Source organism: Perca fluviatilis, chromosome 12 (assembly GCF_010015445.1).
Source record: "Perca fluviatilis chromosome 12, GENO_Pfluv_1.0, whole genome shotgun sequence".
NCBI classification, from domain to species: Eukaryota; Metazoa; Chordata; class Actinopteri; order Perciformes; family Percidae; genus Perca; species Perca fluviatilis.
Window position 1 is genome coordinate 30,598,316 of NC_053123.1, and position 21,793 is coordinate 30,620,108.

Below are 21,793 nucleotides of genomic sequence, written 5' to 3' on the forward strand. Positions count from 1 at the left end.
ATCGGGATCAAGTTCTTCAGTACATCTAGTAGAAATAGACAGACTCTCTCCTACGTCGTCACGTTTTCAAATGCAACTTTTAACTTCTATTATTAAACGCACATTACGCTACTGTGCTTGTAATTGTTTATTGATCTCTTGTAAAAACTATAATGACTAGTGTAGAAATATTTCATTCACAAAATGTGTGTATGTGCTCGTTGCAAAAGAGCTGTGTCAGTCATTGAGGAAGTGGTTAAAAGTGACCTCTGATGCACAGAAAGTTAAAGCTTTAAGTCCTAAAATAGTGTAGGCCTTTATGGCATAGAGGTGCATTGTTTGAAGGCTGCGAGAACAGACAAGGAAGTTGCACCACAAGGTCGCGACCTTGTGTGCGTGTGTCTGTGAAGATACCAGTTTCTGTCTAGAAATTAGAGGACACCCCCTTGTGAGGATAGGATAAAAGCTGGAGGGAGAGAATAGAGGAGCGTTCATTTTCAGACGAGAACTTGGTGGACCAGTTTTAACGTGATGTCTGATTGCTAGGGAGACTCAGTCTCTGTTTGTGAACCCGCAGTTGTGTGTAACTCTTATGCTGGACTCAGTAAAGTTTGCTTAACTGAACTCTTCATCTTAGATTTATCCCTGTGTTCTGGTAAACTTAAAGTCCGATGTAAGAAGGCGCGGGAATTCATAAATTGGAGTCAGATTGGACAGGCCTTAGGGCCTTATTTTAGAAATAATTCCCTCTTCACTAGCTTCGCGTCCCACCGTTAATGGCAGCCTCTATGTGTAAAAGTATGTATGTTAGTTACTGCTCTGCTCAGCATGCAAATTAATTTTAGTTTACAGCAGATTTGTTTTTAGTTTTTTTGTGACAAATGATGTTGAAGTGTTTTTTGCATGTTATATTAGGATAAAATGACAAGCCCATGTTATATAGATGCTAGATTTTTACTAGTGATTTTCCTTTCTGATACCGAGTCCGATACAGAGTACAGATCCTATACCAGTGTGTTAAAAAATACATACACTACTGGTTAAAAGTTTGGGGTCACTTAGAAATTTCCATTCCACTCCATTCCAGACAGAATACCAGCTGAGATCAGTTGAGCATTGTGTTTTTTTAACCAGGCCTGCAGTTTTCAGATTACATTATGTGCTTACATAATTGCAAAAGGGTTCTCCAATGATTTCTCAGTTAGCCTTTTAAAATGATATCAGATTAGTAGACAGAATGGGCCTTTGGAATTGAATTGAATAGAGGATGTATACCCGAATCGGGCCGGGTTAGGACAGATACTTATAAATGACGTTTGGGTTCGGGTCGGGCTCGGTCACATCAGCGCGATAAGGCATTGAACGTTTTTAATTTAAAAAAGCTTATTATGTAGGTGCGCGCCTGTGTTAACGTGTGCTTGTTGCCCCGTGTGCACTGATGCGCTCATCTGTTGACATCTGTTGACAGGAATGCCTTCCTACAGTTGCTTAATAAAAGTGGGCTTCCACACAAACAAACAAGATTTTAACTGTGTCGGGCTCGGACATAAATATCTTAATGCCTGTCGGACGTGGGACAGGCTCGGACAGAAAAATGTGGCCCGATCCGCACTCAAACTACTTGGAACATTGGATGAATGGTTGCTGATAATGGGCAATGTAGATATTGCATTAAAGATCAGCCACTTCGTTCTACAACAGTCGACAACCCTTTTGCAATTATGTAAGCACATAATGGAATCTGAAAACTGCTGCCCTGATTAAAAAAAACACAATGCAACTGATCTCAGCTGGTATTCTGTCTGGAATGGAAATTTCTAAGTGACCCCAAACAGTTTTAACAGCTGTATACTACTATCCCCGTTAGGATGTGATATGATTTCTATCATTGTTGTTAAAGTCTTTGTGAATGATGAATACACACAAACAATGAATACCACAGAACTTTCTTATGTTATGTAGTTTGTCAGTTGTAGTCAGTCATAACGGAAAAAGAACATAAATAAACTTCTTTAAAGAAGATTTTCTTCAGGGCTAAACTACATGGTATCAGATCGGTGCATAAACTCCACTACTCACCAATACCGATACCAGCATTTTAGGCAGTATCGGAGGCTTTTCCGATACTGGTATCTGTATCGGAACATCTCTATACATAGCTATATAAGGTGAAACATTGACATACCAGTTTTTGTTTACATTGACGTTGATGTCTCATGTCTTATTGGCCAAAGTCCAGGGAGGCACCTTAGGAACTAAGGACATGGCACTGACATCCTCTGGCGACACTGATGGCGCTATGTGACCCAGATTTATCTCTTTCCCACTCGCTCTCTCTCTCTGCGTCCTCATTCTGCCCTCTCTCCTCCGCCTTGCTTGTATTGGAGACTAAAAAAAGAGTGGAAAGAGGGTGAGATAGGATGAGTGCAACGAGGATGCCCTACTTTTTCAATGGCCTGTTTTTCTGTCTTCAGAGTAGAAGCACAGTTGTAAAGCAGAGGGGAGGAGAAAGCACAAACCCATGTGGTTTTAAGATTAATTTTAATACTCATAGAAGAACATCAGTACTTTATTTTTTTTTTTCATAATATGTGAAATGCAGTTCACCACAATGCCCACCTGGGTTCAACTGACATGCATGTGAGTCCATAAAACTAACTTTTGAGCCATCTGTGTGTTTATATGTCTCTGCAGCACATGATGGTGATGGAGGACATGTTGAAGGACTTTCTATTAGGAGAGCACCTCCTGTTGGTGGGCAACCAGGTGAGTGACAAATGCGCTAACTTCCTGCTGTACTTAAAAATCCTCTGGACCCAGAAAAGAGCGCCGATGAGTTAGGGTTAGAAAAACCCCCCGCTTTGGGTTGTTTGCATTTCTTTAAACCAATCACAATGGTCTTGGGCGGCGCTAAGCTCCGGACGCAGCGATGGTGGCTCTGCAGAATAGTCTTCAGGAAGGAACTTGTTTTGGTGGAACATTTGCACACCCGCAAAAGAAAACGGCGTCCCACAGAGAGTGGAAGGTGAGGGACAGCCGCAGGTGAGCGCAATTTGCCATTTTCAGTCCCCGCGACAAGCAGTTAGCGCTTTTACCTCAGTGCGTCCCGTTTGTACATACCTCGCCATGCTTTTACGCGCACGTTGCGAAACAAATACGCCTGAAGTGGGCGCAAAAGCGTTAGCACATCTGGCCCTATGTTCCCACAGTCAGGTCCTAACGGGCAGGGTTACAGGGAGGAGAGAGGAGGTACGAGGGAGTGAAAGTGGACATGGTTGCTCTGGCAGTTCAGCGGAGGTTGTCCCCGTGTGTTCCTGCACTAATGTTTATGTGTGTGTGCGCTTGTGAGAGCGACTGGGCGGGAGAAGCTATTTGCAAATCTGAGTGCTTGACCATGCATGGGCCAAGCTGAGACATTAGGAGCTGTCAGAGCGGCTTACTGAGCGTCTGACAGACTGGCCGAGGGAGTCAGCAACCATCCGGGGGAGGCTGTGTCGGAAGCCAGTGGGAGTCCCAGAGAACAGCCCCTGTCAGAACGAAGCAGCATCAAAACTTACGGGACACACTCGGCAGTCTCCCTCTCAGCACTGCCTCTCTACGGATGGAATGGACACCTCTCCATCTCTCTTTACAGCCTATGTTACTGAAACACAGTTGGTGCATTAAGATTTAATTCAACTCAGCAGGTTGTTGATTGTTTTTTCTCCCCGTATCTTTCAATAGGGCGTGGGTAAGAATAAAATAGTGGATCGATTTCTGCACCTTCTCAACAGGCCCAGAGAATACCTACAGCTCCACAGGTGAGGAGAAGCCATGTATCATTTTCAAAGTGTACACAAGTGTTTAGCCACACACTTTTCCTCTTCAAACGTTGAGGAAATAGAGGATCTGAACTGTCACAAATTTGCTTGGAAATAAAAGATAGTTTTTTTTTTATATCAGAAACTTGTGACCTATCCATTTGAACCTAGATCCTTAAAGAGAACTGGGAAGAAATGACAGTCACTGTGGTCTATTATTCTCTTTTCTAACCCTGCCTCAATGTTTTCAGCTTTCTTTTTCTTTTTTGTCTGACTTTTTCCATTCTGAGTCACTGTCTCAAGCTTTCTCTGAACGTCTTCTCGAAAAAGCACAATAGGTTCTTTTCAAGTGTATTTTTTTTTTCTATTTCATTCAGACAGCTCATGTGAATCCAAGTTATGTGTTTATGTCTTGGTCACCAACTGCGGAATAGTTCACTATCAATTATTAGTTAATGGATGTCTTAACTATTTTTGTGCATTAAAAGTTGGCCTGCTTGAGGGGCTTTCTAACAGGATATCCCCTTCTGAAACAGTCTAAATGTATCGACTGTGGTTGGCAAGTTCGGATGTTTTTCAAGAGAAATAATGACATTTTCTATTTTCCAATAGAAGGGACAAAGAAACCCTATTTAAGGGAGACGTAAGCAGCCAGCATTTCTCTCACTACCTTGCCAGCGTTGGCCTTCCAATCAAAGTGTGTCAAAAACTATTTTGGTCCTCAGTATATCAGGCCGTCCTTCACCAGATCAAGGGCTTCACATGCCCGTATTAAAGAAGTACCGTCCGAAGAAGTCCTTGTTAGCTCTGGTTCACCGCTTGTATAAATCCTCCCAAGATCACACCTAAATAGAGTGAAAGTTAGGTCCGAGGTGCTCGTCCATAGCTCGGTGTGTTGTGTGCCGTGAAATCAGCCCTGCCGTTCAGTCAGAGGCAGAGACGGGGCCTGGTATTGATCTTGGCACTACGAAGACGGCGGTGTTTTGCGCGTCAGTGAATCTGCGATGGGGAGAGAGGCACCAAACAGAATGCCAGTAAATATCATCACTTATACAAACCTGAAGAACTGAAGTTGTCAATCTCATTGGGGTTGGCAATTAGGTTGGATCTGCTGTCAAGCATCAACAGCACATTCACATCTAGAAACTGGCAGCTTCTCCTCTTAGTCTGCGCGTGCGTGTGTTTAGTTTGTCAAAGTCTTGTGAAAGTCAAAGTGGAGCTGGGCCTGGATGTGGCCTGGTTAGCTACTGTAGCAGCAGCTAATATTAGAGCAGGGCAGAGGCAGGAGGATCGCTGCATGTGGCTTTTGGGAGCATGTGATTGAAAGTCTACAGAGATGTGGTTCAGAAAAAGCGAGAGAGATGCAGCCGGGCCAGGAAGGAAATTAGGACAGCTCCTGGTTCACACTGTGAGGTATCGGAGAGAGAGGGGGTTGTTGGAGGCGAGGGCTAAAGAGAAGGATGTTCAGAGAAAAGAGGGGAGGGATAATGTCGGATGCCACAAGAGATTCCAAGTTTTTAGGGAGATGCTCCAACGTTATGTTTGTGTTGCTGGCCTGTTGAACCCAAGCACAGAATCACCGACACCATGTTTAACTGGCCTGCATCTTCGGCGATCAAATAGCGCTCCGTTAAAGAAACGCTGCACAGATACCAGACGTGCAAATGCCCTGGCCTGTGCACGTGTTTGGTCTGTTCACTGAAACCCCCCCTGGAGGTCAATGAAGACCCATATGGCCACGGTAACAGCAGAAGTAAAGTGTTAAATTTGACCTAATCGTTTCACGGATTTTGATTATTATTTAACACGATAGCGAAAAGGGGAATTTGATTTCATAAATGGATCTATCTACAGCGTCAACCCTGTTTACTGCTGTTTCCTACAGAGATACGACCGTCCAAACTCTGACCCTTCAGCCGTCAGTCCGAGATGGCATCATCATGTACGAGGACTCCCCTCTGGTCAGTCAGACACACACACACACACGCCACACGAAGGCATGCATGCACGCATGCACAAAATGTCTGCAGTGGAGAAGGTGTACGCCTCTCTGGTGTGATCAGGCACTAATAAAATTTCAGAGGACCACAAAAACTGAAACTAACTTTAAGGCCCTGCACACCCACTCAAATGTTTGTTTTTTTTTGTATTTTGGCAGTTTCAAATTGGGCAGCCATGCGTTACATGAGGTTAAAATATTGAATGTACCAAAAAGATTAGTCTCGCTTTTGCCAGACCCTCCTCCACAGCGCTGCGGAGGAGGTAGGGTCTGGCTAGTCCACACAGCATTCTGGGATGGGAGAAAGACGTGCTCTGGTTTATTGGCATTTCTTTGAACCAATCACAATCGTCTTGGGCGGCGCTAAGCTCTGCACGGAGCTGCTGCAAAATAGCCTCGGGAAGGAACTTGTTTTGGTGGAACGTGTGTACGTTCAAAAGCAGTTTTAGTCGTGTGAGAGAAAACTCCGATTGGACAGATAGTCTAGCTAGCTGTCTGGATTTACCCTGCAGAGATCTGAGGAGCAGTTAACCATAGTCCTCACAAATCCACCCGAGGTTAGAACGCCAACACAGAGAGGAAGGAAACGGACATCGACGAAAATACATGCATCCGGCGGTATTTCCTGCGGCACTGGAGCAATCCCAGGAGTGGAACGTTGAGGATATAGACCACAAAAAGATTGATAAAGGCTATCGTTGTTCTGCCCTAGCAGGTGCAACAGGACAGTCTGTACATACTCCAAACCCAAAGGAATAACTGGATGTGTAGGGCCTTTTTAAATGGAAATCCCAGTTTGATAGATGTGGAATTTATTTACATAGTTTTGTCCATCCTTTCTATTCGCTATTATACCATTGTACTCAGAAAAAAAAAAAGAAGTGTGATCAAGTCTGTCACCAGAGCTGTGGCTTTTTTTTTGGGAATGTGCATATTGTTTCCTTGCCAAAAAAGTAGATCAGCAATACATTTTGTGTGTGTGCGTGCAGGTGAAGGCAGTGAAACTGGGTCACATATTAGTGATTGACGAGGCCGACAAGGCTCCCACTAACGTCACCTGCATCCTCAAAACCCTGGTGGAGAGCGGAGAGATGATCCTGGCCGACGGACGCAGAATCATCTCAGGTACTCATTCAACAGTACACGCACACACACACACACACACACACACACACACACACACACACACGCAGGTTTTTTTTTAACACCTTGACAGTAGACAGGTCCCAGATACAGCATGCAGGCAGAAGCGGGACCGTTAAATGGATGAGTTGAGGATTGGATGTCCCGGAAGACAAACGCGAGTAAAAAAACACCGGATTGCAGGCCACTAAAGGAGGCTTAGGATAAAAGCCTTTATGGACAGGTACCAGTAGATTTTTGGATCCCGCTGTACTGTGAACGTGCATGTTTTTCCAAGTAGTCCCACGTAATCGCAGTAGTCGCTGACGGCTTCTCCATTCCTGAGAGCCTCTTCCTCCCAGAGGAATGCAAACACAACCTTGAGACTTCGTAAACACAAACTTGGGAGAGATGCTATCAGGACTGTAGATGTGCAGATGTGTGGGACTCAGTCACACATATCAAAACATGAAGAATTTAGAGGCAGAAGCAGGAAATATGAGTACTTGTTTTGGTGTTTGCTTGTTATGCCGTTCTAACTAAGACTATATGTGTCCACTCCCAAAAGATCGCCGTGAAGCTGAGGGGAGGCCCAACACCATAGTCATGCACCCAGACTTCAGGATGCTCGTCCTGGCTAACCGACCTGGTTTTCCTTTCTTGGGCAATGACTTTTTTGGAGCTCTAGGTATACACACACACACACACACACACACATATATATACAACACTCACAGCCTGCAGCAGAGGACTAGAAATCTTCTCTTTTATTTAAATAACCAACTCATATATTTCAAAACTAAACAGCTCAGATACATTAGGAAAGGGAATTGGGACTGATATGGCTCCTTTTTAAATGAGCTGGCTCTTTTATTTGGACCAAGGCCAAGGGCCTGTCTCAGGAAGCGGTAGAGAGCAGGAGACATTAGAGATGTCAGAAAGTGAGGGAGAGATGGGAAATGACATCCAGCAAAGACTCAAACCCTGGTTTGGTTGAAATGTAACAATTATTTCTATCATTGATTTAATCTGTCGACCGTTTTCTATATTAATCGATTTGTTGTTTGGTCTATAAAATGTCACAATACGGGGAAAAATGTCAATCAGTGTTTTCCCAAAGATGATGTCTGTGTCCCAAAAAGCCCAAGATGACGTCCTGAAATGTCTCGTTTTGTCCACAACTCAAAGATATTCAGTTTCCTGTCACAGAGGAGAGAAAGAACTAGAACAATATTCACATTTAAGAAACTGCAATCAGAGAAGTTTTACTGTTTTCATAAAAAATGACTCAAACGGATTAATCGATTATCAAAATAGTTGCCGATTACTTTAATAGTTGACAACTAATCGATTCATCTTTGCAGCTCAAGACTTGAACCCCTCGAGTTTGGAGGATTTTGGTTGAAGTCAGATCGATAAGTGCCTTGACCTCACTGATTCCTGGAGTTTGAGGGTCTTTCAAGTTTTGCTCTCCAGACCTGTCAAAGTTACAGCAGCTGTTACATTCCTTGCCTGTAGATGATGCCCATCAGCACCTCTACATCTGCATGTTTAAAGTCCCACTGTTTGTTGACTGTACGTGGCGCAGCTTAGCCTGGAACTTTAGGTCTGGCTCTGCTGCGACCGGATTATATTGTCAGGGTCTGCTTTTATGTGTTTTGCATCACTAATACTGTTTTTCCTCGTTGCAGTGAGCAGCGATGTGCTCTAGGTTTAGGTAGAACATTTCTATACCAAGACCATAGTTTAGTTTAGTTTATTTGTTTCACGGAACATAAAAAAACAAATTACATTGAAGGAATACAAAAATACATGTGAGGGTGTGGTAGAAACATGTAACGGCTTACATAAAAACCACAACCGAAGGACATGCACAAATGCAGACGTACAAAATCCAAAATGCATTGCCATACAAAGAGCTAAGCCGCTATTTCTTTAGAAAAGTTATGAGAGATGGAAAAATTGTCACTACAGCACATAATGACTTTGTGTTGTCCTCTGAGCAGGGGATATTTTTAGCTGCCATGCTGTGGACAATCCAAAGCCCCAGGCGGAGCTGGCGATGCTGAAACAGTACGGCCCCAACGTTCCCGATGCTACTCTGCAGAAGCTGGTGGCCGCATTCGGAGAGCTGAGGTCCATGGCCGACCAGGGCACCATCACCTACCCCTATTCCACCCGAGAGGTGGTCAACATAGTCAAACACCTCCAGGTAAGAATTCAATTCAATTTATTTATAGTATCAAATCATAACAAGAGTTATCTCAAGAAAACTTTACAGATAGAGTAGGTCTAGACCACACTCTATAATTTACAAAGACCAAACAATTCTAGTAATTCCCCCAAGAGCAAGCATTCAGTGCGACAATTGCGGCGAAAAACTCCCTTTTAGGAAGAAACCTGGGACAGACCCAGGCTCTTGGTAGGTGGTATCTAACGGTGACGGTTGGGGGCGTGATGAACAGTGGCAATAATAGTCATAATAAAGATAATGGAACAGTGACTTCAAAGGTAGTCGTGGAAGCATAGCAGGGCACTGCAGGGTGTCACAGGACGTAGCAGAGCACTGCAGGGTGTCACAGGACGTAGCAGAGCACTGCGGGGCGTAGCAGGACGTAGCAGAGCGTAGCAGGGCATAGTGGGACGCAGCAGGACGTAGCAGGGCACTGCAGGGCGTAGCAGGACGTAGCAGGGCACTGCAGAGCGTAGCAGGTGTCACAGGGCATAGCAGGGCACGCAGCAGGACCACAGCGACAGGCTGCAACCATGATTTAGGGGCCACCTTAATCCAAGGAAACATGCTGGGCGAAAGACAACATATGGACTCTGGGGAATAAGCTCCCCAGAGCTAGGTTAGTAACAAGTATTTCTGGAACATGGAAGCACACAGATGGAAAGAGAGAGGAGAGAGAAGCTCAGTGTGTCAAAGGAAGTCCCCCGGCAGTCTAAAACTATAAGAGCATAATTAAGAGAGACAGGGTAAGGAGAGGAGCCTGGTCGGCCTAGAACTAGGCCCCACTAACAGCGGGAACACACCGCACGCTGAAGCGCTGCTAAATTTGTTTTATTTTGTGAAAGTATCCGGCTGCACTGTGGCCTTCCTGTGTGTGAGAATCTGCGTGACCAGACACATTTGCACGTGGCTCGCGGAAGAAACAAAGGAGATGCTGAAACGATTGCTGCATGGCGCGGGCCGGAGCAGCTGCTCCGCGCCCAATTGCAGCCGGTGTGGCCGGACAGAATGGATAACATGCGTGCCGAAATTGAAATATCTCAGCTTCGCAGCTATTTGCGGCACTTCAGCCTGCGATGTGTTTCCGGCGTTAAGCATACACATACAAGACATATCCTTTAACAGTACAACACTGCTTTTGCGTTTTCATTTTCTCAAGTTTGGTCCCAGACAGTTTTTTTTATTATCAGTAATTCATAAAGATAATGTGACCTCAATGCTGCACTGCTAGATGCTTTAAAGGTGCACTATGAGTTCCTGCATGGTTTCAGCGCAATTACATTTTTGTCTCAAATCGTAGGCATATCTCCTTAAAACGCTAGCTGCCTGCCCCCTGAATACAAACACTAACAAACACAATGCAAACACTAGGGGCACAAAATACAACAAACCACGTTCCAGCCAATCATCGACAAGATGGTTAGGGGAGGGGGGTGGGGGTTAGTGTGCATGCACATAATGGCGGGGGGACAGTGAGCAGAGTTGATTGAGTGACGTGAGCTGTATCTGAGAGTAGCTGCTGCAAACGTGGTTTGTTATATTTTGATGCACAGCCTGTGCCCCTGCAGGAACTCATAGTGCACCTTTAATAATGCAAGAGAGTGTCCTCACCACACAGCTGTGACTGACAAGAACACCCAAACATGGACCTCAACATACACCGCTACACCAAAATGGCCGTATGATCGGCAGTTTTCGGAGGGAGTTTTGGCACTAGCACAGGTTAACCTAGAAAAGAACTATGAAGGAAGGCAAAAGTGTGCAGCTGCAACACAGTTGAAACACAGTTCTGAATGGCCCCTCTGAAGGCTGGGAGAAAAGCCCGCCATCGTAGAGAAGGACGAGGCACAACAACCGTTTATTTTCAGATTTTCTGTCCTGGAAGGCATTCATAGTGTTGCACTCGTTTGTACACAACAAGTGACAGAAACATTTCTTTGTTTGTTTTTTTCTCATAGTTTAAATGAAAAGAACGGCATGATAGTACACTGAACAAAATTATATTCTGAATGTGGAGGTCCTGGGCTGGTGTGGTTACACTTGGTCTGTGGTTGTGAGGCCGGTTGGACGTATTGCCAAATTCTCTGAAACGCCTTTGGAGACGGCTTATGGTAGAGAAACGAACATTCAGTTCACGGGCAACAGCTCTGGTGGACATTCCTGCAGTCAGCATGCCAATTGCACGCTCCCTCAAAACTTTGTGCTGTGTGATAAAACTGTATATTTTAGAGAGGCCTTCTATTGTGGCCAGCATAAGACACACCTGTGCAATAATCATGCTGCCTAATCAGCAGAGGGGTCAAAAGTATTCACATTCATTACTCAAGTAGAAGTATAGATACTAGGGTTTGAAAAGACTTCTGTAGAAGTTGAAGTATCAACTCAAGCTTTTTACTCAAGTAAAAGTGTAAAAGTACTGGTTTCAAAACTACTTAGAGTATAAAAGTAATGTAAGGGGGAAAAAATGCCATTAAGGACAAAAGCTTACCCCCCACAGGGGCCTATAGTGCACTACCCCACCTCCACAAAAAAACATTTATTCTAAAGGCCATAATGACTATAATGTTATATTAACATAACCTGCAAACTCAGAAGGGCTGAAAAAGGTGACACGTCTCTGTTTACTCCAGCTGCTAGCTAACGGTAGGCTAACGTTACCTGCTGTCGAGTGTAGTGTTAACTAGCGTCCCGTGCGGCGATGGTTCACTTCCCTCTAATGTCCGTTTTCGGACCATCAGAGAGAGGCGCAGTCATTTCAGTAGCATCTAAATAAGGCACCGAAATCCGCGTTGCTATTCGGTCCGGGAGATAACGGTCGTTAAGGCACCGGTGCTGTATTAGCACCGGGTCTGTGCAGGTGCGATGGATCGCGTACAAACCAATAGGGTGTCAGAATGGTATATGTTTATACTTCTCATCCAACCACAATCACATTCACTCTATCCGGATGGAGCGATTTATCTGAATTGGGTTTTTTGTGTGTGTTTTTTTGAACGATGACAAGCCGGAATGAAAACAAACTGAACTGAAATAGGAGTAACGAGGCAATTTTTAAAATGTAAGGAGTAGAAAGTACAGATAATTGCGTGAAAATATAAGGAGTAGAAGTCGGAGTAGTCGTTACTTGACAGCTCTGCTAATCAGCATCTTGGTACGCCACACCTGTGAGGTGGATGGATTATCTCGGCAAAGGAGAAGTGCTCACTAACACAGATTTAGACCGATTTGGGAACACTATTTGAGAGAAATAAGCCTTTTATGTACATAGATAAAGTCTTAGATCTTTGAGTTCAGCTCGTGAAAAATGGGGGCAAAAACAAAAAGTGTTATAATTTAGTTCAGTATAAAACAGAGTCCCTGGGAGATGCCGGCACAGAGAGAGCGACATTGAGCAGGGGGGAAAGGAATAAACCTGTGGTGGGGTAGGCGTAAAATAACAACATATTATCCGTCATGGATCACATTAACTGTGTTCTCAGAGAATTTATCGCTGTATGCCATTTGAGTTTCAAAATACTCCCGCACAGCTCCCCTTTTTCTCCCCCCTTCCCCCACCCATTTCACCATCTGTCCTTATACTTCCTCATTATAAAAGCCCACAAATCTGCACCGCAAACGTCTGCCTTAGCAGCTAGCTGTGAGTAATTAGAAGTCTGACATCATCCACACAACATATTTCATGCTGAATGGGTCTCCCTTACTTTGGATTAAACCTGTAATCATTTACCAAACAGACTTCAACGGAAAAGTTATTTAGTTTAGTAGCAACGTGATGCTGTGATTCCCTCAAGACACAGCAGAGAGCATTGTATCCATGGCTACCAACACAATCAGTGTAATTTGTCATTATAGTTGTATTGTTGTTTGAATAGTAAGCAGCTTCTTTACTCATTTATCCATCTCCAGACAAACCGTGTGGAGCCATGGTTAGGGCTGCAGCTAACGATTATTGTCATAGTCTGTTGAATTTTTTTCTAGTTTTTTTTGTTGTTGTTTGGTCTATAAAATATGTGAAAAATGTTCGATCAGTGTTTCCCAAAGCCCAACATGACGTCCTCAAATGTCTTGTTTTGTCCACAACTCAAAGATTTTCAGTTTACTGTCTGAATAAACTAGAACATATTCACATTTAAGAAGCTGGAATCAGAGAATTTAAAAGTTGACAACTTATGGATCTATCTTTGCAGCTCTAGCCATGCTGTAGAGAACTAGCCTGACAAGCCAGACCCACATCAAGATGTTGGGTCTGGGAACTCACCATTGGCAGGGCTCAATCCGAGGGGCGAGATAAACGGTTGTCTGTCAAATTCCCTCTGCACGCAATAGGATAGCGTTAGAACCAGGCAGAGCAACGAAAAAGGTAGCGGAGCTAGTTGATAGATTAAACTTTTGCCGTATCTGTTCGGCAAAACTTCGAACACCGTTCTTTGTTCTTTTCTCAAAGAAAAGCTGAACTCCAAGTCTTCCAGAGTTGCGGCCAAAGCCGACTCGAAAGACCAGCAGCAGCAGCCCTAAGCCCGCCCACCGACTCTATACACAATGTGATTGGCCCTGCCAGAGTTTGGTTTTTCCAGCTCGCAAGCCAACGGAGAGCTGCTAGATTGACCCTGGCTGCTTCTAGATTTCTAGGCTTGTAGAGAACATGCTTACATAGATAATTTACATTTTCCTCCTCCTCACCTTCCCTTCCATCATCGTCATCTTCTCCGCTACCAGCACCTTCACTTGGGAAAGGAAAACAAAAAAACAAGGTGTAGTTCCAGCTTGTTTGTGTGAAAGGCTGCATGCAGGGAGTGTACAATAATACACCATACAATACAGCTTTATTGTCAGTTTACACTGAAATTGATTTTGCGTTCCCGAGCAGCTCCGCTCAAAAAGAAGAAATGAAAAGAAGCATACACACAGAGTTAGACAACAATTACACATTATAGTACAAAGATTAAAACATATCAACAGCCATCGCAAAGAAAACTGTTTGGTGATATGCTCGGGTCCAGATCTTAATTGGCAGCACACAGATTTTGGTAAAAGAATTCTTAAGCCTGTCGTATCTAAACGAAAGGGACTCCAAATCGCCTGTCGGAAGGAAGAAGTTGGTACTCATAATTTATAAGTTCAAAGCATCTCCAACCTCTCAGAACAGTATACCCTCAGTCTGGCCCTGAGGATACTGGATGATCCATCCCATTCATCATCACTTTGCTCAGAGTCCCCCCCGGACGTAGATTTCGAATGCCCCTAACAAAAACCAAACGCGCCGAGGAGCATTCAGTTACTGAACGGATCAGACACCGGCACATAGACATTTTATAATGTGCACTATTGATTATTTATTTAATTATTTATTGATTCATCTTAGCTATTGGACTGATGATTGCACATCACCACCATTGTTGCGTCGTTGTTGTTTCTTGTATCCTCTACATCTTCAATGTTGTTGGATGTTTGGTGTGGTTTTTACTGTTATTGTTATCTTCTGTTATCTCTGTGCTTAATGTTCAATGTGGCTCCCTTGAGTGCAAAACAAATTCCCCTCGGGGCAATAACGGTTTCATTCATTCATTTCTAGGGGTGTGACGAGACGCTTACTCCACGAGACGAGACACATCACGAGATTGGGTTCACGAGAACGAGACGAGACGAGATTTTTAAAAACAATTTAAAGAAATCCTCAATGATGAAATATATGAATGGAAAATTGTTTTTTTATTCAACTGAAAAATCACAAAATGCAAAAAATTTAGGTGCATTTTGAAATCAACTATTAATGATTAATGTTATTTAACTTTTTTTTTTTACTATTTTAATGAATTATATGCAGTAAAGGACGTGCAAACACTGCAAAATGTTTTGTATAAACTCTACCAACTGGCTTCTGCCCTGTACAATTTCACATGAGAAATCTAACTCCTTTCCACAAATCGAACATAAAAAATAAATGTGTGGAGGAGTCGCCGAAATCCGACATTTTCCACCACAGAAAATGGCCTCATATCAGCTGCAATGAAAACGCCTATGTCCCTCGTTATTGCCGTGGCTCTTGCACTTAGCGGTGGCAGAGATGCTAAGGCTTTTAGAGTTGTTTGCCCTTTTAATGTTTTCGTCGCGGGTGCAGTAGTTAGTAGAGAGCTGTGGTGGTGCTGTAAGTGTTTTTGCATAGTGCTCGTGTTAGCCGCGGTATACGGCATTTTTTTCTTACAATGTTTACATAGTGTGTTCGTCTTGTCTGTCACTCTTTCACCGTTTATTATTTCCGCAGGAAAACCAAAATGTTGCCACACAAATGATTTAAAAGTGGCAGGGGGATCTTCAATAGTAATTTCACGCTCCATCACGCTGACATCACATCGCCTCACGAGACAACTTTTCACCTCGACGAGAAATCTCGTCACGTTTTAATCTCGCGAGATCTCGTAAAACGAGATCTCGTCACACCCTTATTCATTTCATTAATTTATTTAAAGCATGCATGGAGTCAGAAGAGATGCTGTTAGATACAAACGTGCTTCTTTTGTTTGCATTTAATGATCAGGGTCTCCTAGGTGCACAGTATTTAGTCCAGAGAGCAAGAAGAAATAACCAGAAGAACCGGGCTTAGAGAAGAGGAAAATGAAGATTGGAGCTTGTTCTGCTGCAGATCAGTACTTCCTAGCCCCGGGACCAGCCCTTATATTTGATTTCCCCACCGGCCACCCTGTTCTGTCATCAATCACCGCCACTATTGAACATCTGCAGGAGTGGGACATATACAGGCTCATTTAAGTCCGAGTCCATATCGCTTCTTTCGTAGCAAAAACCACCGTAGACCCTAATTACCACTTGGCAGTTGGTCATGATTGTAGCTGGGAACTGGGAACCCAGATCAATACAGCCCAGTGCTCTTTACATCTTTTAGTTGGGACGAAGCTGTCATTGATTGTGCAGCAGTTTATAGGCCTAACAGTGTAAACAACATTGTAACGTGTACGTTTTGAAAGTGCCATTATGGTCCTAATAATGTCCCAGGATCCAGGGCTTTAAAAAAATCTATAAAAACATTCAATTACAGCTTAGGCCTAGAAGATTACGCACATCAAGACTGTAGACATAGTGCTGGTATGGCTGAATGAATGAATGAATGAATGAATGAATGATCTTGTCGAGTGTCCACACACAACATACTCTACTTTGCACAAAATAAAGAATTTAGAAAACATATTACAGCAGCCACAACACGGTAGTCTAACTCATAAATTGTCCAACTAGGTGGATGGATGGATGGATAAATAAATAAATAAACAAACAGTGACACTTCCAGACAAAAAACTCATCGATAAAAAGCCGTCTTTCTGTAACTATTGTGTTCATTTTATATATCAGTTATTTCTTTTTGCAATTGATCGGCACCAGGACCGGGTTTTGAACCAAAGTTCATCGATATATCTATTGCTTTCAACTATTGAGAGCTTGTATCAAATCAGATTCATAATCCTGTTTGCTTCTTCCTTCATCAGAGAGTTGTTGAGACAAACATTTTGTCAGTTTCGGAACATTTCACCCAACGTTCTTATATAACTCCCCGTACTTCAACATGTTAACCTTGCAGAACTATGGCGTAGTTTTGTAGAAAAACATAAATATTTCAAGGTTTTGTTCAAGGTTTTGCATCAGCACTGAAAGTGGGGCATCTGGTACAAACAAAAAAAGTCCCTGCCTTTATCGGGACAACTGTTTAGTCTACAAAAAATTTTCAAAAATGATTACAAATGCCTGTTTACAAGATCCCGGTACCCAGAGTTGTACCTGGGTTACGTCTCCCAACATTTTATTGACTTGGTTAAGTTTCCCTGACCGTGTAAAGTGGAGCCTCCGTCTCTGCTTTTGTTCCCAGCTCCTCCGTCTCTCTCCAACATATCACCGTAGTTACTGTACAATACAGAAAATGTATTGAGACAATATAACTTGTATCTCTCTAATTATATCCCAAACACAAAGCTGCCTCAGCAAGAGAAGGAAGACTTTTCTGTGTTGTGGTCAGAGGCTTGAGATGAGTTACCTTCCAGATAGCACGTTTAATTCCAGACTGTGTCCCTGCATCGACCCCTGTTGGAGACTTGTAAATCATATTAACTTTCTCTCCTTTTTTTGACCCTCTTCACTCCATCTTCTCTGCTTTTTTCCCCAAATTCTTCATCCTACTTGCCACCCTCCCTGCTCTTTTATCCTATTCTTATCTCCCTGTCATTCCTCTCACTATCCTCCCTGTCTCTCTTTTCCAAAACTCCCTCCTCCCGCCATCCTTTTCACCCTCATTCCCTCCCCCACTCTCTCTCTCTCTGTCTTTCTCTCTCCGTGTCCCTCCTCTCTTTCTTGTCCCCTTTTTTCCCCCCAATTAACCTTTCCCGACTTCCGCCCTTCACTACCCTTTTGCTTCCTCCTCTCTCCCCTTTCCCTCCCTTCCTCGCTCTTCTTCTTCCCAGAAATTCCCGGACGAGGGTCTGGCCAACGTGGTGCGAAACGTCTTTGACTTTGACTCGTACAACAAAGACATGCGAGAGGTCCTGATCGAAGCGCTGCACAAGCACGGGATCCCCATCGGAGCCAAGCCCAGCTCTGTCAAACTGGCGAAGGAGTAAGGGCATCGGGAGCACAAAGACGCTAGGACGACACACACACACAAACACAAGCATCGAAGGCGCATCCATGCACATCCAGTACCTGACTACGGGGCATTCACACCAAAAAAAAACAAAAAACGATCCAGCAATTTGCCGCAGAGTGGTGTGGCGGGGGTGGAGTGTCAATCAAACGGCCCATTTGTGTACATCCTGTTCTCGAACCGCCCGACAAAGCTGATCGTATTTCACGATTACTGTTTTCCGTCAGATTGTTCAGAGATTTTCGACGTTTCCGGGCCGCACTTGAAGGCAGCTTCATTTCACAGTAGAGAGAGAAAGAAAAGAGACGAGCGAGAGACGAGCGAGTCACGGCGAGTGCGTTGTTGTTGCAGGAGACATTCAGCTGTTACACCAACTCCCGGGCAGTTTTAAAACTTTGCTGTGGCAGAGATAGAGGCAGCGATGTTTCCCGTTTCCTGTACGGGACTCTCACACCGCCTCAAATCAGAGCTCAAGTCTGATCTCCGGTTACATGATTGGCCACCGCAGCGTGACGTGACGGTTGCGTTGCGACGATTTTTTTCTTCTTCTTTTTTTCTGGTACAATATTGACGATCAAATTAACAAAATGTACAATCTATATCGTAGACATTTTTTAGCAGTGGGGGCAGGTCTGTCCGAACAACAGACCCCCCCCCAAATGTTTTACGTATGAAACGGAACTGACACTTCGCTGCAAGAAATACAAATATATTTATTCACCTCTATTCACACACAATGAGGCATATTTGCAGTTGTGATTGAACTGTATTTTTTGAGGAAGTCTGGGGCACTTAACATCTACAACAGGTCTACAGTTAGAACGGACCCCCCGCGGTGACGTTTTTGGTGGAGCTGGTCGTTTAATAGTCGACTCGGAAGAAAGCGAACGTTTTGACAATAAACTCCATCAACACAACAGTATGTATCCTCAGAGGCCAGAGGTTCCAGGTAGAACCCTTTTCTTTCTGAGGAGAGCCCTTTGGCAACCCCCCCTTGTGCTGAGAGCGTACCCGTTAAACATAATTTGCTGATTTTTAAGAGTGGCTAGTAACTTTTAGAAATGGAATCCTGAAATGCTTGAAATCGGCTGATGTTGGTTTCACACTGAATGAAACATTAAGGCTTCCATGAAGTCTCCTCAGCGCTTCCTGAGGTGTTCCATTAATGGCGGACTAGATCGTTCACATTACCTCACCTTTCCTATAAGGGAAAGATACGATTCTAACATCCACTACAGTACATTGTCTTGTTATGCACAGCTTTGTCTTTAAAATAAAGGAAAATATTTGTCTCGTCTGTCTCCTGTGGTTTTATTTGAGGTATCTCATTCATAAATTAGGTTTCATAAATCTCTCAAGTAACATCTTGAGAAGAGAGCAGAGCAGAAACAAGTATTTTCCTTGAGCAATGACAAAGCTGATTGTATAGATTATCTGTTCCAGTATGTCTGTACTGGCATCATTCAAGCTCAGTGAGCCTTTTAGATTTTAAAAGCCCATCTTGAAGAGTTTATATCACACAGCATCTTGTGTACATTAAACAACAAAAAAAAATGTCTCTCTTGATTTCCAATTTTGGACATGGAAAACAAGTAACAGTTCCTTTAATGTATCTCACTGCTTTTCCATTAATTTAAATATTTCTGGTTAGAGGCCTGAGTGTCTATCCTCCAACCCCGTTTATCCACTTGGAATTTGTGTGTTTTTTTTTTGCGGTCGCGTTGCATCTTTCACCCCACCTGCAGCCAATAAGACTGTGGCCACAATCCAGCTATGATCCATGGGAAGACCAGTAAACATCTGGACAGACACAACAAGCCGAGCAGGGACTCTCTCTCTCTCACACACACACACACACACACACTTTTTATTGGCTTCTCTCTAGAGGCGCGGCGGATCAAATTAAAGCCTTTGTTTTCATGAAATTCCACCTAGAACAGAATATTCTATCTGAAGTCATTTTGTGGTGGCCATGTTGATGCCCTCATAAGATGAGTTGATTTTATTTGAAGTGGGGATGCAAAATGGTGACCGTAAGACCCATTATTTTACGAAATGGAAAATAAATATTAAAAAAAACCTGTGAGATGCGGGCCAAGTTGCACTGTCAAAAACACATGCCATTAATTTGCATCGTTACTCACGACTTGCTATATTTATATCTCAGGAATTCACATGTTTCCAGTTCTTACCGGGCAGTTGTCAAAATGTGAACTTCAATCTGTAGGTTGCCCCTGCCAGAGGTCAAGATGACGGGGTACTGGACAGTAAACCAAGGTGGCAACGCTCGGCGCAAACTGCTCTGTCCCTCTGAGACACGCCCCATAGACATCAAGGTAGGTTTCACACTTGTGAAAGTTCAACTAGCAGCTCCTCCACATCTTCCACATGTGGTGAAATAGGAAAAGGATCAAAATTGCAACAAAAGATAAAGATCCCTATATGAACACTTACACTCAGGAGCAATACCATTAGCCCCAGAGACCTGTGTTTCTAATTGTTTTCTCCTCCCTACTTCTATACATGAGAGGGGCAGAATATTAGAAACAGTCCTCAATCCAACTATACTAGACCAGATAAGAACTGGGCTGTGTGCAGTAGTTGTAATTATGCTGCTCTTTCCCTGTTTTCAGGGGCGGATCTACCGGGGTGGCATAGAGTGGCAAATGCCACCCTAACAGAAAGCCTTGCCACCCCTGCTGCCACGCCAGTTGGCAGCAACAAAGTTATGGCCAATTTGACAATTTACGAGGGCGAATCTCCAATGTCCGACTGCAACAGTTTGCTTCCCCTCTCACACATCTGCCACTCATCACCTGTGTCTCACCGTAATGCCTTTCCTGTGATAATGCCCCTTACTTCTATCATACTTCTATTAAGTGAGATCACATTGTATGGTCGCCTCAAATGCAAGACATTGATGCATAAGATTAAGTTTGTATGAGTTTGTAAATGGCAGCTTGTGTGTACATACTATTTCTCATCAAACTGTGATAACTGTGATTAAATTCAGTATATATACATCTTCCATATGTTGCCAGCCCTCAAAAATTGAGGTGCTGGACACTCGAATTTCCCCGCGGGGATGTATAAAGGATCTTCTACTCTACTCTACTCTATATATTATAGTACAGTACAACACCAACGCTTACTATGACCTCAATGCAAAGCATATAAAGTATAAAGTACATTTATGGCAGAACAGTTGTATCGTACTGTACCTAATAAAGTGGCTACTAAGTGTAGATGCACCACTGCGAAGTGGTTTATGCTGCACGAGGGCTTTACGTAAGCAATCTCCGAACTCGACTCAGTCTGAACCTTTGAGATCCACTAATCCATGAGTCTAAACTGACCAAAGCAATCTCTCAAGCTCTTTTTTTTTTGGAGTATCATCTTAAAGCCTTTTTAGGAGTTTTTTGTGTTGTGTCAGCTTGGCATGACGGCCCGCAGTATTCGGAGAAAAAATAAACAAGCAGCCTTGTGATCCGAGTCCAGCCACTGTAGCACAGTTGCCGTGTTGTTTTCATATTCGGTGAGTCAGTAAGTGTGTGTGTGTGTGTGTGTGCGTGTGTGTGCGTGCGTTATTGTAACAGTGTGTCTTGTGTTTCCAGGGCCCTGTGTTTCTGCGTGTGCAGAGTTACCCCTGCAACAGACAGGAAAGCAGGGCTTTGAGTTTCAGCGAGGAGAAAGCCCACTGGCAGATTCCCATGAATGAAGTGAACATCATCTGTGATGTCACCACCAAAGATGGTACACACACACACACACACACACACACACACACACACACACACACACACACACACACACACACACACACACACACACACAGGTTTGTGGCACAATGTTTTTGGGGACCCGTCATTGACATAATGCATTCCCTAGTCCCTTACCCTAACCTTAACCATCACAACTAAATGCCTAACCTTAACCCTAACCCTAACCATAATCTAATTCTATCCCTAATCCTAAAATCAAGTTTTAACCCTCAAACAGCCCTTTAAACAAAGCTGTCG

At 43.6% G+C, this 21,793-nt stretch overlaps 1 protein-coding gene across 1 annotated transcript in view; it reads left to right on the forward strand.

Moving 5' to 3' along the window:
• Positions 1 to 21,793, forward strand: part of vwa8 (von Willebrand factor A domain containing 8) — a 128,478-nt gene that overhangs the window by 52,141 nt on the left and 54,544 nt on the right. The window contains exons 20-28 of the mRNA XM_039817835.1: positions 2,674 to 2,745; positions 3,703 to 3,779; positions 5,665 to 5,740; positions 6,768 to 6,903; positions 7,469 to 7,588; positions 8,907 to 9,112; positions 17,596 to 17,747; positions 20,002 to 20,110; positions 21,389 to 21,527. Coding sequence (XP_039673769.1) covers positions 2,674 to 2,745; positions 3,703 to 3,779; positions 5,665 to 5,740; positions 6,768 to 6,903; positions 7,469 to 7,588; positions 8,907 to 9,112; positions 17,596 to 17,747; positions 20,002 to 20,110; positions 21,389 to 21,527 — 1,087 coding nt within the window. The remainder of the gene's footprint in view (positions 1 to 2,673; positions 2,746 to 3,702; positions 3,780 to 5,664; positions 5,741 to 6,767; positions 6,904 to 7,468; positions 7,589 to 8,906; positions 9,113 to 17,595; positions 17,748 to 20,001; positions 20,111 to 21,388; positions 21,528 to 21,793) is intronic.